The sequence below is a fragment of the Tursiops truncatus genome, chromosome 16, assembly GCF_011762595.2.
Source record: "Tursiops truncatus isolate mTurTru1 chromosome 16, mTurTru1.mat.Y, whole genome shotgun sequence".
Classification (NCBI taxonomy): Eukaryota; Metazoa; Chordata; class Mammalia; order Artiodactyla; family Delphinidae; genus Tursiops; species Tursiops truncatus.
In genome coordinates, this window is record NC_047049.1 from 34,139,262 (window position 1) to 34,153,365 (window position 14,104).

Genomic DNA, 14,104 nt, shown 5'->3' on the forward strand with positions numbered 1-14,104 from the left:
GGTCCAGGTGGAAGTGAAGCCATATGTGCTGGATGATCAGATGTGTGATGAGTGCCAGGGCACACGCTGTGGTGGGAAGTTTGCCCCATTCTTCTGTGCCAACGTCACCTGTCTGCAGTATTACTGCGAATACTGCTGGGCGAGCATACATTCCCGCGCCGGGCGGGAGTTCCACAAACCGCTGGTGAAGGAGGGAGGTGACCGCCCTCGCCATGTCCCGTTCCGCTGGAGCTGAGCCCAGGGTATACCCAGCCACAAGTACTGGAGTAGATAACAAGGAGGGAAAAGAGAGGGCACTGCCTCAGGGCTTACAGTGTTCTGGAAATCTGTGCATTTGTTCTCGATTTTTAAAGAAGAAATGGGTCTTTTTATTATTATTATTATTATTATTTACAGTCATATTACTGAACTCAGTGTCCAGTATAATGCAGAATTGCAGAGTGTATAACGGTACTGATTTGCACTTTGATTCACACCTTTGTCTGCTTGGTACCTTAATTTCTTACACCTGATTTGTCACTCGTAGACTGCCATTCTCATCAGCGGCCATCAGGTTGATGTCTGTGATTTTTTTGTTTGTTGTTGTTGTATTGTTATTGTTTTGATCGTTTTTGAACTGGAGCATGCACTTATTTTCAGAAACTTAGAGAATCGCCCCTAGGAGAAGACTTACCAAAGGTAATACTCGTGAGTAGGTGGCAGATGTAGCAAAAACTTCACAACAATTCAGCAATCATTAGCTGGGGTCATTTAGAGTAAGGAAAACCCTTAATGAAAATAAGCCTTTAGTTGCTCTCTATTTTGACATGTAAGGATACCTCATAAGCTGAATCTTTATTTTTCCTTCATGTTTAATTTTTGTTTTGCTGAGGATTTTGGTTAGATCTTTTAGTGTTATGTAAATTTATGCTGCAATAGCTTTTGCTGCTATTAAAGTGGTATTATTAATACCATAATACTCTATTCAGGCTAAGGTATCAATTACAAAAAACCCAACAACATACTTTTGTGATTTAGGGATAGAATCAGCTGCCGAAAGGAGATCAGAATAGACTTGAGAAAGCTTCAACGGAAGGTCACTATTTCTGACTGCATGTTTACTTAATCAGGTTGCTGCATGCAATAAATTTTATATCTGATGTCTAGTATAAAACCTTCCCACAATGCACAAATTAAGAATCTATATAAGCTATAAAATACTGACTTTTTTAAAAAAAGATTTTTTTCATTCAAAGAAATGGTAATTGACTGGAGGAAGGCATGCCTCAATAAATGGAATGCTTCTGAAATTAGGAACAGCCCATAACAGAATGACCTATATTACAACCAATATAAAACCTAGGTGTAGGATATTCTTAAAGCAAATTTGTGGATGGTAGATGAAGTACTTTGCGGTGCTCTGTTATATATTGTGCAATTTATTTTATATAGTAAAGTGATTATGTCTAACTGTGATCAAACTTAACTGTTTAAAGCCTCTGTGTCAGACATTAACGAACTTGACAGTTCATAACTGGTATATTATTAACTAACACATGAGCTCTTAGTTACAATCTCCTAGTGCTTGCACCATTTTACATAGCTTCAGACCTTGTCCAGAAAACCAAAGAGCTCATCTTAGCTTACAAACACTAGGAATATATACAGTATATAGAGATAAGTTGTCAATTGACAAACTAGGCACATTTTAAGAAAGTTGCGTGATCGTGATGCTAAAGAAATGTCTGTACAAAATAAGATGGCCTGGGCAGGGTTGGTTGTCTGGGTGAGAAATTAACTACTTAATTCCCTGGATTTATCCTGTAAAGCTTGAATAGAATTCAGACCTGCTAGTACTACCATGGACATTTTTTTAGCATTCACTCTTGGGCTGCAGATAGTAATATATAAACACACACAATGATTATGAGACTATGTAAATCTTTTTTTAAATCTTCTTCCTATGTTTTGGAATTATGGGGACAATCTGACTGGATATGACACTGCAGAATAGATTTAAGTCGCTGTGTTTTATGTGCTGTGATGTCCTTGTACTGTCTTAAGTTAATATCGCTTGGTTTTGTTTTGTTTTGTTTCTCCAGTGTTTAGTTGCAATTAACAGCTCTCAAACTATAGTTTGTTTTCAAAAAGGAAAAAACAAAATAGTTTTTTACTGGGTTAAAAATGCTTATTAGAATTCTCCCCCTTTGAGGTTACCTCTGGGCTTTTTGGTAATAACTGCTTTTTTCCAGCCCAGCTGTGGTTTTATGTTTGTTTTTTTCTATGTTTGTGGTTTTTTTCATCTGTACAAGAGATTTTGTTATGCACTACTACTTTTTGTATTCTAGACAGTTTTCAAAAGTTGGCTGAAGATTTTTTTGTTTGTTTGTTTTTAAGGAAAAAGGCATGCTTTCTGACTGACATGATCTTTTGCAATACCTCAATTTTGAAATATAGGAAAGAAAATGATATTTTCTAAGTAAGTTTATTCAGAAAAATATATATTAATTTAATTCTGCAAGAAAAATGATTTAACAGATGGGTAACTTTATTTTTTTCATGCTTATTTGTGTTTTTTGAAAATGAAGAAGTTAGAGCTTTATAACTATAATATTAAAGATCATATCTAACCTACAGAAATCTACCTAATTATGTGAAAGAAGCAAAACTTTTTGAAGAAGCACCCCTCTTTCATGTACTAAAATAATACTGAGATTTAAAAAAAAAAGCTGGAATATTGTACAGCATAAAGCTGAAGTGAAGGTGAAAAAGCATTGTCATAAAGAATAGGTTTCAAAAAATAAACTCCATTTGGTGCTGAAAGTTGTGAATAGGTGGTGGAAACTACTTTCCCTTAATTTGTATATTTATAATCAAGCGTTGATTGTGCACGACTGACCAGGATTGTGAAAGAGTTCTTCTGTTTGTATTTTTTTAAAGAGAACTTTTTTAGTTTATTAAATTATAACATGTTCCCTTTTGTTTTGTAAATAAATGTGCCCCCAAGTTGTTAATGTTATATTAAAAGAGAGGGTCCTTCAAAAAAAATTATTTTTTAAAACACAGAGGTGTTCTGACCTGCAACTTGATGGGAAGCCCCCGGGTATCACAGGTCCTGTTGTGGCCTTTCCTTGATGTGACACTTGAACTAGTCGATTTTTTGAAGGCTATAACCTAACCTCGACTATTTGTTGTTATGTGCAATACTGTTTGTACTGTTTGTATAAAAAATAGAAAAAAAAAAGAAAAGAAAAAAGGCATAAATCTTTATTGCAGATTTATTTTCATTGCAAACTTTAGACATTGTGATTCACTGAAATCATTTTTCTACTGTCAAATATGTACCTTTTCTTCATGCTGGTATTTTTTCAATAGTAATGTAGCCTTTGTACTGAGACAAATTTTCATTGTTATTTTTAGAAAGATTTTTTGCTAAGAAAAAAATTAAACATATTTACATATTTTTCATTTTATTTCGTATTTTCTTTAAGGAGTGCTTTCTCAATCATTAATAGAGTTGTTTCTGGGAGGGACTTTCATATCTGGTCAATGTCATAATATTATTTTGTATTTTTACTTGGAATAAATTAATTTTATGATGCTAATTCTTTAAAAGTTTATTTTTTTCATTTTCAGTTATTTTTGAAGCTAAAACCTTTGTAATATTGTTACTAAAGTGTCTAGTTTTTTGAAATGCAAAGCTTTATGTATTAACTTGCTGATGTGGTTTACAATAGTGTGACAACGATGAAAATGGTTGGTTATGTAAAGTGATTGGAAAATGTAATGGATAATTGGGTAATAAAATGACAGAATGAGCAGAACATGTGAGATTTTGACAAGCCTTTTCCTTTATTACAGTGGTTTAGTGTAAGACTAGGGATGTCACAGTACAGTTCTCTAGGGATGTCACAGTGGATTTATACAACACCAGGTGCAGCCAACTCTGTGGCCCTGATGATGAAGTCACCCCTTACTGAGATACCACCAAGTTGAGAACCTGGCCGGGTTGACAGAGTGTTTTATTGCTTTTCCCCTCTAACTCTTCATTCTGTCGTGTGTGTGTGTGTGTGTGTGTGTGTGTGTGTGTGTGTGTGTGAATCTGCCACCGACTGCTGTCCACATGTGAGTGGGTACCTTTCGCCAGGCCGAATCTTTGCCCTGCATTTACAGTGGTGACGTCTGAGAGTGAAAGGAGGTCTCTGAGAGGACCAGCCCTCTGGGAGGTTAGACTTGGACCTCAGTGTCTCGCCCGAGTGACCTCCCCGAGCACACGGGTGGCCTGGCAAGGCGGCACGCTCCGAGGTCACCACTGTAAATGGACAGTCTCAGACTTCGTCTTACTCCACCCCCAGCCTGCTCCCTGGTATGGTGCCCCTTGTTTGTCCCTTATTGTGGCAACACATCTGGCCACTCCGAGCATGATCTGTCTGCCCTCCTGCTTCTTTTCCAACACCCAAACTCACCTTGAAGCTGTGCTGTTAAGGCAGCGTGTCATTGTCATGGCACCTAAAATTAAACAAAAATCATACAACTGCAAAACTGGTGTTGCGTAAACAGAACATCCAATGACTCGCTCTAGACAGATGGTGTGTTTCTCCCAGTCCTTGATGGCCTTTTCCAGGCCTCCTGCCACGGAGGCAAGGTTATCAATGACTCAGAGAAACACGTGTCCAGAGTTGGCTCTTGGGTATGCTCTATGTATTCAGTTTTGTAAATAATATATAGATTAGATCAAGTTGTGATGTAAAATTTTAACTCAAATTGGATATTACTGGTTGGAATTTTACATTAACTACAAATAAGTGATTAGGAACAGAAGAAAAGAAATTGGAAAATTTTTGCTTAGTGGTATAAAGATTATGCTTAGATTTCTGCCTATATCTTGTGTTTTATAGCTTGTTAGTGAGGCATGGGCTAATGCAGAATGTACTGCATTTATGCAATTAGCAAATAACTGCTAGTTTTCATTTTATCTATTATATTAGCAACAAAATGGCATTTAACTGGGTAAAGCTCCTACCTAAATATTTGAGTATTGTGACATCTCTACTTGCAAGGTTTGAGTGAAAGATTAGTCACAGATTAGTGAAAAAAAGTTATCTTTTTGTTAAAACTGGCTTATTTGTATGGATTGTTGCTTTTTCACCAGTTTGTGTGGTATGTCAGCTAACATTTTCTGTTGGTTTTTTTTTTTATAATAACCAAACTTCTCTATCTCAGCTGCAATAGTGTTCCATTTTACCAGAGTATTTTATAATTAATGCTGTTGACTTTATACCCCAAAATGGGTCAAGAAATGGATATGTGATTTGGGGATGTTTAAATTTGTATGACAATGAAGTTAATCACAACAAGTAGAAAACCTGGGTGCTAATACAGGACAACTTCTGCTCTTTTTCTTTTCTGGATATAGTTCCGTTGGGGTATAAAGTATTAGGTATTTGTATTTTTGCTGTCAAAATAATGGACATAACTTTTAGAGTGTTCACAGCTAAGATCTCTGTATTTGTTTTTCAACTAACAACTAATTTTAAATGTATTGTATCTTTTATTACCTGTTCTCTTAGATTGTTTTTGCTAGTAACCCTTACTCAGCTTCCGCCTTTGGGGCTTGGACTGATATTGCTTGTGTGGAACTGCAGTACTGTGACTAACCATGGAGCTCAATGCAGCTATTGCTTACAACTGCTTAAACTTTGTAGTTTGGACTTTTTTTTTTTCTGTAATAACAACTTATTAAATCTAGTTGTATGAAGTACTGACACTTGTCATCCTTTGCACTTGCCAAGGAGTATCTTGGAGTACATGGATTGCGTCTGGGAATATTTGTACACTCCAACTTGCTTGATCAGCTTTTGGGCGGAGGGGGGACAAACTCCTTTAAGCAGGTTAAATACAGCAACATTCACCTTTTTTCTGACACGAATGACACTCGTTTAAAAAAAAGAACACGAGGGTATTTAAAACAGGAAGGTGTTTGTTGACACAATGTGTGTATGCAAGATTTTAAGGTGCACGTGGGCATGCCAGCACTTGCCACATGAAACCAATTTTCAAAATTAAAACCGAGAAAGTCAACGAAAACGTTAAGTACGCCCCCTTTCGTTTTATTTTTTACGCTAGGCTCTCTGGGATCCTCTCGGAAAATGGGTCCTTTTACAATCCCGTAGCGATTTTGGAGTGCTAGAAGCTCTCTTGTAGGCACTAACTTCAATCCTTGTAGAAAACGGACCACAAGCGGCCGCACCCAAGAATCCCCTGGCAGCTTTCATAACATGCAGGTGTCAGCGTCCCAACCCCGAGCGGTAATTCCGTGGTGTGGGAGCGGGGTCTGGCGCAGGTGTTTTCCACTCGGGGGCTCCAGCGTCGCCCGAGAGTCCGCTGGCGCCCGAGGGGGCGGGGCCGGCGCCGAGTAGCGCTCCGCCCCTCGGGGTCCCGACTCCGCCCTCCGGCCGCTCGGCTTTGCAGGGGAGCTGGCGGGGCTGCGCGGGGCGGCTGGGCTCCCTGCCGGGCTTTCGCGGCCCCCCTCCTGCCTGGCGCCCCTTCCCGCCGCTGGCCCCCAAGTCCGGCCCCAGTCTGCCCTGCCCCAGGTGGCCCCGGCGCGTGGCCGCGGCCCACAGGTAAGCTATCCCGCGACCGGTGCGCGCGCGCCCACCCCGCCGCCTCTCGGGCTTCGGGCGCGGCCGCTGCAGCACCAGCCTCCCGAGATGCCATCGGGGTCCGGAGGCCTGAAGCTCGCGTGGGAGGCCCGGGGTTCAGCGCAGCCGTGTCACCGGACGGCATCGACCATTTGGAGCTCTGTGTCTATGCCTCGTGCAAAATGGGGAGAGGAATACTATGTTTCAGGTCCCTTTTACGTTTGATTTTCTAAAACTGCATCATGCACCAAGCACCAAATGGAACCCTGTTTTCAGAATGCTGGTCTGACTTGGGCCCCACGTTTGTCTCCTGGCAAAAGCGTTCTGGGATCCTAACTCGGAGGGGGCGTAGGTAAATGAGTGGTGCCGCGGTGACGAGCAGCTTGTTATTTCTAGGGAGTAAAAGCCGGGAGGCCTGGCGTTCCTGGGGCGTGAGGTTGGAAGCGGCGGTTCTGAAGCAGCCCCCTTGCTGGACGCTAAGCCCTCGCTGTGAGGGGCTGTGCAGGACAGACCCTGACGGCTGAGAAGGCTGGGGTTAGGTCTAAGGTACCCGCTTTACAGAAAGAAAACTCATTACCCACAAACACTGATGAACACAGCTTAAAAATTGTAGTTGGGTGGTTTTTCACAAGACCCATGGCACATGGGTCACTTGGACACTTAAATTGGAAGACTTAAAGTCATGTATTTTAACTAGAACGGTTGTACTAGATAGGTTAATGATTGCTAATGAGATGAGAGGAGTCCAAAATTGAGGAGTCCTATTGCTATTCAAAGGCCTGTTGGGAAGAAAAACTTTGCTCTAATTTAGGCTCAGTGATTTAGAAGCCTGTGAGTTAACTGGCAAAAGACAGATTAACAGGAGCTTATTCATATGCACATGAATCCAGCAAAAGAAGTGGCCCCTCCATAATTAGAGGTAGGTGTCTATAACCTAATTTAATAGGGGAAAGGAAGGGGGGAGAAAGGAGCTTCTATGGGAAGATCAAATGGTTTCTTTTTTTCTTTAGATCAATTTTCCAATGCAATTTTTTTAATTAGCAAATTTTTAAAAATTAAAGTATAGTTGATTTACATTATTCATTTCAGGTGTACAACATAGTGATTCAGTATTTTTATAGATTTAGGAAAGACGGTGGGTTTTTAGGGGAACAAATGGGAGATAAGAAAGTTTCTGATAATGTTTGTTTATGCAGGTGTGAGCGTTTTCTGTGTTCTTTTGGCCAGTGAAACTCCCCAGGAGAGGGCGTTCATTGATTGATTACAGCCTCGCTCTCAGAAGCTTCTGCGTTTAGTCAGATAAGGGAAGCTTTGAAAAAGCTTCTTTTGCATCTATTGAATTTCCAATGTCTTCAGTTTAAAATCATCTTAATATCAACTTTGGAGGTCCGAGGGGTCCCCACAGATAAATGGCTGGAATGACTCTATCACTGGAACAGAAAACTGAAAGTTATCTGTATTCTGTCCCGTTACGGAGTATTATGGAGGGAACAAATTCTTTGGTCATTGTTTGTGTTTAGTTAAAGGACTTGTCTGTAACTCCATGTACATTCACCTCAATATTTAATTCTGGCCCTGTAAGGGTCAGCCCAAGTTATGGAGTTTTCTTCTTTGCTGTTACTGGTCAAATCTTTGGTTAAGATGGTTTGAGCTGAACTGTTAAGTATAAGGGAAACATTCCAACTTGTCACCTTCAGTGCAGGCCTGAGCCAAGTGAGACTCTTTTTTTTGTAAATGGAAGAAAGACTCCCCAGGCAAGTTCTAGCCCCTAAGGTGGGGAGTTGTCTTGCGTGCCTGGTCTCTCCTTTCAAAAGGGTCCTTCTGCTTGATTTCATTACTCATTATTAAAAACAAACAAAAAAACGCAGTTCCAATACATACCCATAAGAAGGACTAAAATTTAGAAGGCGGGAAATACTGAGTATCAGGAAGAATCTAGATAAGTGCTGATAGAGGTGTCAGGTGGTGCAACCATACTAGAAAACTGTTTACAAGGGCTGAATGTGTATATCCTACGATTCCGCCTTTCCACTCACAGGCAGAAGCCCAACAGATGCGTAGCATGTTCCCAAAAGATACTACAAGAAGGATCACAGCAGCATATAGCCCCAATCTGGAAGCTATCCAAATGCCCTCCACCATTAGAATGGATACATTGTAGTGTATCCACAAATGGGACACTGTATAGCAATAAGAATGAAGATCTACAAGTATATGCCACATTACGGAAGGCCATCACAAACTTAGTGTTGATCAAAATCGCCAGAGTACATAATGTATGATTCCATTTGTATAAACAGGGAAGGAGTAACTGAAAGGGGGCATGGAGGCGGCTGCTGGGCTGCGGGTAACTCTTGATCTGGGTGTTGCATACAAGGTGTGTGCGGTTTGTGTAAATTCACTGAGCCATACACTGAGGTCTGTGCACTTTTCTATGTTTTAATGGAGCATTAAAACAACAAAAAAAGGGGGCTCTGTGAAAGGTAAAAAGCTGATGCTTGCCACAAATGCAGTTCTTTCCAGGCAGCCGCCATGCAATTCACTCTCATTCCTGAACCAGACCTCTTTTTCTGGCTGTCACTGCTAGCAGGCGCCCATCCAAACTGGCCTGCTTTCCCAATCACCCAAACCTCAGTCTCCCTGCTCCCCGTCTTCCCTGCTCCCGTGTCTAGGCTCCGTTCCACTCTTCCTTAAGCTTACCAACATCCAGGAGGATTTGTTTTGTTTTAGTCAATTTAGGGGGAGGGGTGGAATTGAGAAACAGTTTGAAAACCCTCCATCCACTAGTCTCTGCAGTTGATGGTAAAGCATCAAACATTGAAAGCCAGTTAATCTCACATGTGCATGTGCTGACTGGCTTATGTGATGTCTTGTTTAACATTTAACAAGATCTGTTGGCCCCCGCTTCCACATTTATAGCCTGATTGACTTTTTAACATTATACCTTTTTTATTTTTAGATAACGTGTAGATGCAGATACTGTTGTAAGAAATAAGACAGATTCCATGTATTCTTTACCCAGTTTCCCCCTAATATCTTGCAAAATTGTGTTAAATATTACACCCAGAATACTGACATTGATACAGACAAAATGAAAAGTATTTCCGTCACCATAAGAACACCCACTACCCTCCCTTTGCCACCTCCCTAGAGCCATGGCAACGATGACTAATTTGTTCTCCAGTTCTATAACTTTCTCATTTCAAGAATGGAATATAGGGACTGCCCTGGCGGTCCAGTGGTTAAGATTCCACGCTTCCACTGCAGGGGGAATGGGTTCAGTCCCTGGTCAGGGAACTAAGATCACATATCCCGCATGCTCCGCAACCGAAAAAAAGAAGAATGGAAACATACAGTGTGTAACCTTTTGGGATTGGCTTTTTCCTTTTTATTTTATAAACTTGTTTATTTGTTTATTTTTGGCTGTGTTGGGTCTCCATTGCTGTGCGTGGGCTTTCTCTAGTTGTGGTGAGCGGGGGCTACTCTTCGTTGCAGTGCGTGGGCTTCTCATTGTGGTGGCTTCTCTTGTTGCAGAGCACGGGCTCTAGTTGCACGGGCTTCAGTAGTTGTGGCGAGCGGGCTCTAGAGCGCAGGCTCTGTAGTTGTGGCGCACGGGCTTAGTTGCTCTGCAGCATGTGGGATCTTCCCAGACCAGGGATCGTACCCATGTCCCCTGCATTGGCAGGCGGATTCTTAACCACTGTCCCACCAGGGAAGTCGAGGATTGGCTTTTTTCAATCATTATAATTCTCTAGAGATTCATCTTGGTTGTTTATCAATAGTTTGTGTTTTTTTTTTTTTTCTTTATTTTGCGGTACGCGGGCCTCTCACTGTTGTGGCCTCTCCCGTTGTGGAGCACAGGCTCCGGACACGCAGGCTCAGCGGCCATGGCTCACGGGCCCAGCCGCTCCGTGGCACGTGGGATCTTCCCGGACCGGGGCACGAACCCGTGTCCCCTGCATAGGCAGGCAGACTCTCAACCACTGCGCCACCAGGGAAGCCCAATAGTTTGTTCCTTTTGATTACCAAGTATTATTCCATGGCATGGATGCACCATGGTTTGTTTAGCCACTTGTTTGTAGGACATCTGGATTGTTTCTAGCTTGGCACTATTAGAAATAAAGCTGCTATAAACATTTGTGTACAGGTTTTTGTGTGAACATGTCTTCGTTTTCTCTGGGATAAATGCTCAGGAGTGCAATTGCAGAGTCGTATGATAGTTTCACGTTTAGTTTTTGAAGAAACTGCCGAAATGTTTTCTAGAGTCTGGTATACCTTTTTACATATTAACCAAAATGTATGCGTGATCCAGTTTCTCTGTGTCCTCTCGGGCATTTGGTTTTGTCACTGCTTTTCAGCTTACCCACTCTGATATGTGTGCAGTCATATCCCATTGTGGTTTTAATTTGCATTTCTCTAATGGCTAATAATGTTGAACATTTTATCATGTTCATGTTTGTCATCTCTATACCCTCTTCAGTGAAATGTCTCTATTGTTGCCCATTTTCTAATTGGTTTGGGTTTTGGGTTTTTTTTTTTATCGTGTGGCTCTTTTTTATTCACTTTATTTGATCAAATAGTACAGAGTTCCCATGCACCCCCGTCAGTCCTCTCCCCTCAAGTTCCCCCTATTAATGCCTTGCATTAGGGTGGTACATTTGTTACACTTGATAGCCAATATTGATAAATTATTAACTAAAGTCCACAGTTTAAATTAGGGTTTACTCTTTTTTTAATTTATTTTTTACTGAAGTATAGTTGAACTACAGTGTTGTGTTAATTACTGCTGTACAGCAAAGAGACTCAGTTATACATATATATACACACACACACACACACACACATTCTTTTTCATATTCTTTTCCATTATGGTTTATCACAGGATATTGAATATAGTTCTCTGTGCTATGCAGTAGGACCTTGTTGTTTATCCATTCCATATATATAGAGTTTACTCTTTATGTTGTACATTTCCATGGGTTTTGACAAATGCATAATGTCATGTATCCACCATTATAGTATCATACAGAGTAGTTTCACTGCCCTAAAAATCCCATGTGCTCCCCCTTCCCCCTTGAAATCACTCTTCTTTTTACTCTCTTTATAGTTTGAGCCTTTTGCAAAATGTCATAGTTGGAATCATACATTATGTAGACTTTTCAGACTGGCTTCTTTCACTTAGTAATATGCATTTAAGTTCCTCGAAGTCTTCTCATGGCTTCACAGCTCATTTCTCTTTAGTGCTGAATAATATTCCATTGTCTGGAAGTACCATAGTTTACTTATTCATTCACCTACTAAAGAACGTCTTGGTTGCTTCCTGTTTCTGGCAATTATGAATAAGGCTGCTATAAACGTCCATGTGCAGGTTTTTGTGTGGACATAAGTATTCAACTCATTTGGGTAAACATCTGTGAGCACGATTGCTGGATCATATGGTAAACATATGTTTAGCTTTGTAAGAGACTGCCAAGCTGTCTTCCAAAGCAACTGTACAATTTTGCTTTTCGTGTGCTTATTTGCCGTCTGTATTATTGTTGGTGAGAAGTCTGTTGAGTTCTTTAGCCTATTTTTTACATTGGATTGACTGCTTTCTTATTGTTGAGTTTTAAGAATTTTTTGTATACATTGGGTACAAGTCCTTTATATGTTTTAGAGATAAAGTTCAACTTATTAATTTTGTCTTTCATGAACCGTGCTTTTCATGTTGTACCTAAAATTCATTGCCAAACCCAGGGTCATCTGTGTTATTTTCTAGAAGTTTTATACTTTTGCATTTAACATTTAGGTCTGTGATCTACTTTGAGTTAATTTTTGTGAAAGGTGTAAGGTCTGTGTCTAGATTCACTTTTTTTGCATGTGGATGTCCAGTTGTTCCAGCACCATTTTTTGAAAAGATCATCTTTTCTCCATTGTATTACCTTTGCTCCTTTGTCGAAGATTGGTTTGACTACATTTGTGAGGGTCTGTTTTGGGGCTCTATATTCTGTTCCACTGATCTATTTGTCTATTCTTTTGCCAGTACACCACTATCTTGATTACTGTAGGTTTATATTGTCTTAAAGTCAGGTAGTATCAGTCTCACAACTTTGTTCTTTTTCAGTATTGTGTTGCCTATTGTAGGTTTTTTCCTTTTATATACAAACTTTAGAATCAGTTTGTCAGTGTCCACAAAGTAACTTGCTGGGATTTGGATTGGGATTGCATTAAATCTGCAGATCAGCTAGGGAAGAACTGACATCTTAACGGTATTAAGTCTTCTTATCCATGAATATGAAATATCTCTCCATTTATTATTTTTTCTTTTATGAGAATTTGTAGTTTTCCTCATATAAATCTTGCACATATATTTTAGGTTTATACCTAAGCATTTCATTTTGGGGTGCTAATGTTGATATATAGGAAAGCAATGAACTTTTTATTTTTTAGCCTTATATCTTGCAACCTTGCTACATAATCTGTTATAAATTCCAGAGTTTTTTGTTTGTTTTGTCAATTCTTTGAGATTTTCTACACATAAAACCCTATGTCATCTGCAAACAAAGACAGTTTGATGTCTTCCTTCCCAATCTGTATACCTTTTATTTCCTTTTCTTACAGTGTTAGCTACGACTTCCAGTGTAATAGTGAACAGGAGTGGTGAGAAGAGACATCTTTGCCTTGTTTCCAATCTTACGTGGAAAGCATCTAGATTATTAGCCTTAAGTGTGATGTTAGCTGTAGGTTTTTCATAGTTGTTCTTTATCGAGGTGAGGAAGTTCCCCTCTGTTGCTGGTTTTTATAATGAATAGGTGTTGAGTTTTGTCAAGTGCCTTTCCTGCATCTATTGAGATAATGACATGATTTTTCTTCTTTAGCCTGTTGATGTAATGGATTATACTAATTGATTTTTTTTCACACACACACATACTGTATTTTATTTTTGCAAGAGATAGATAAACTGACATCAAGCATTGTAAATGGATGACCACAACAAAAGCAACAATGATTGCAATTACCAAACACGAAACACACTCATACTATGTCATAATATTGACATTCAGTCCAGGAATCCTCCACTGTAACAGCTCCTTTACTTTGCAGTGAAAATTGATTTGTATATTTTTTGCCTCTGAGTCCTTGTGGGATTTTTTTTTATTCAAACAGAAAGTCACAAAAGTTATAATCATCCTCATCAGTTCACTCAGTCCCATGTAATTTTTTTTCATCTTGATCTTTTGTTAGCACTTTTATGAATTAATCAGTTTTCCATTAGAGTTCTGAAAATGCTTGTTCATTCTGTTCAGCAGTATAGTCAGTTACCAGAAACCTGTACTTGTCAGAGTCTTTTCCATGAATTCCTTGAAGATGAAACCCTTTTATAGGAACATATTTGCAAAAGCATCAGAGTACACCCAGAACTGTCTGTAAATGACAAAAGACTTAAAAATGACCACGGTTAAAGATTTGATGAAAGTTCATAAAATGCAATTGACAAGGAAATT

General features: G+C 39.7%; 1 protein-coding gene across 7 annotated transcripts in view; it reads left to right on the plus strand.

Annotated features, from left to right (window-relative positions):
• Positions 1–3,803, plus strand: part of CPEB3 (cytoplasmic polyadenylation element binding protein 3) — a 177,899-nt gene extending 174,096 nt beyond the window's left edge. For all 7 annotated transcript variants that reach the window (XM_073794194.1, XM_019944054.3, XM_019944186.3 and 4 more), the window contains one exon: positions 8–3,803. In XM_073794194.1, coding sequence (XP_073650295.1) covers positions 8–235 — 228 coding nt within the window. In that variant the 3' untranslated portion in view covers positions 236–3,803. The remainder of the gene's footprint in view (positions 1–7) is intronic.
• The last annotated feature ends 10,301 nt before the right edge of the window (positions 3,804–14,104 follow it).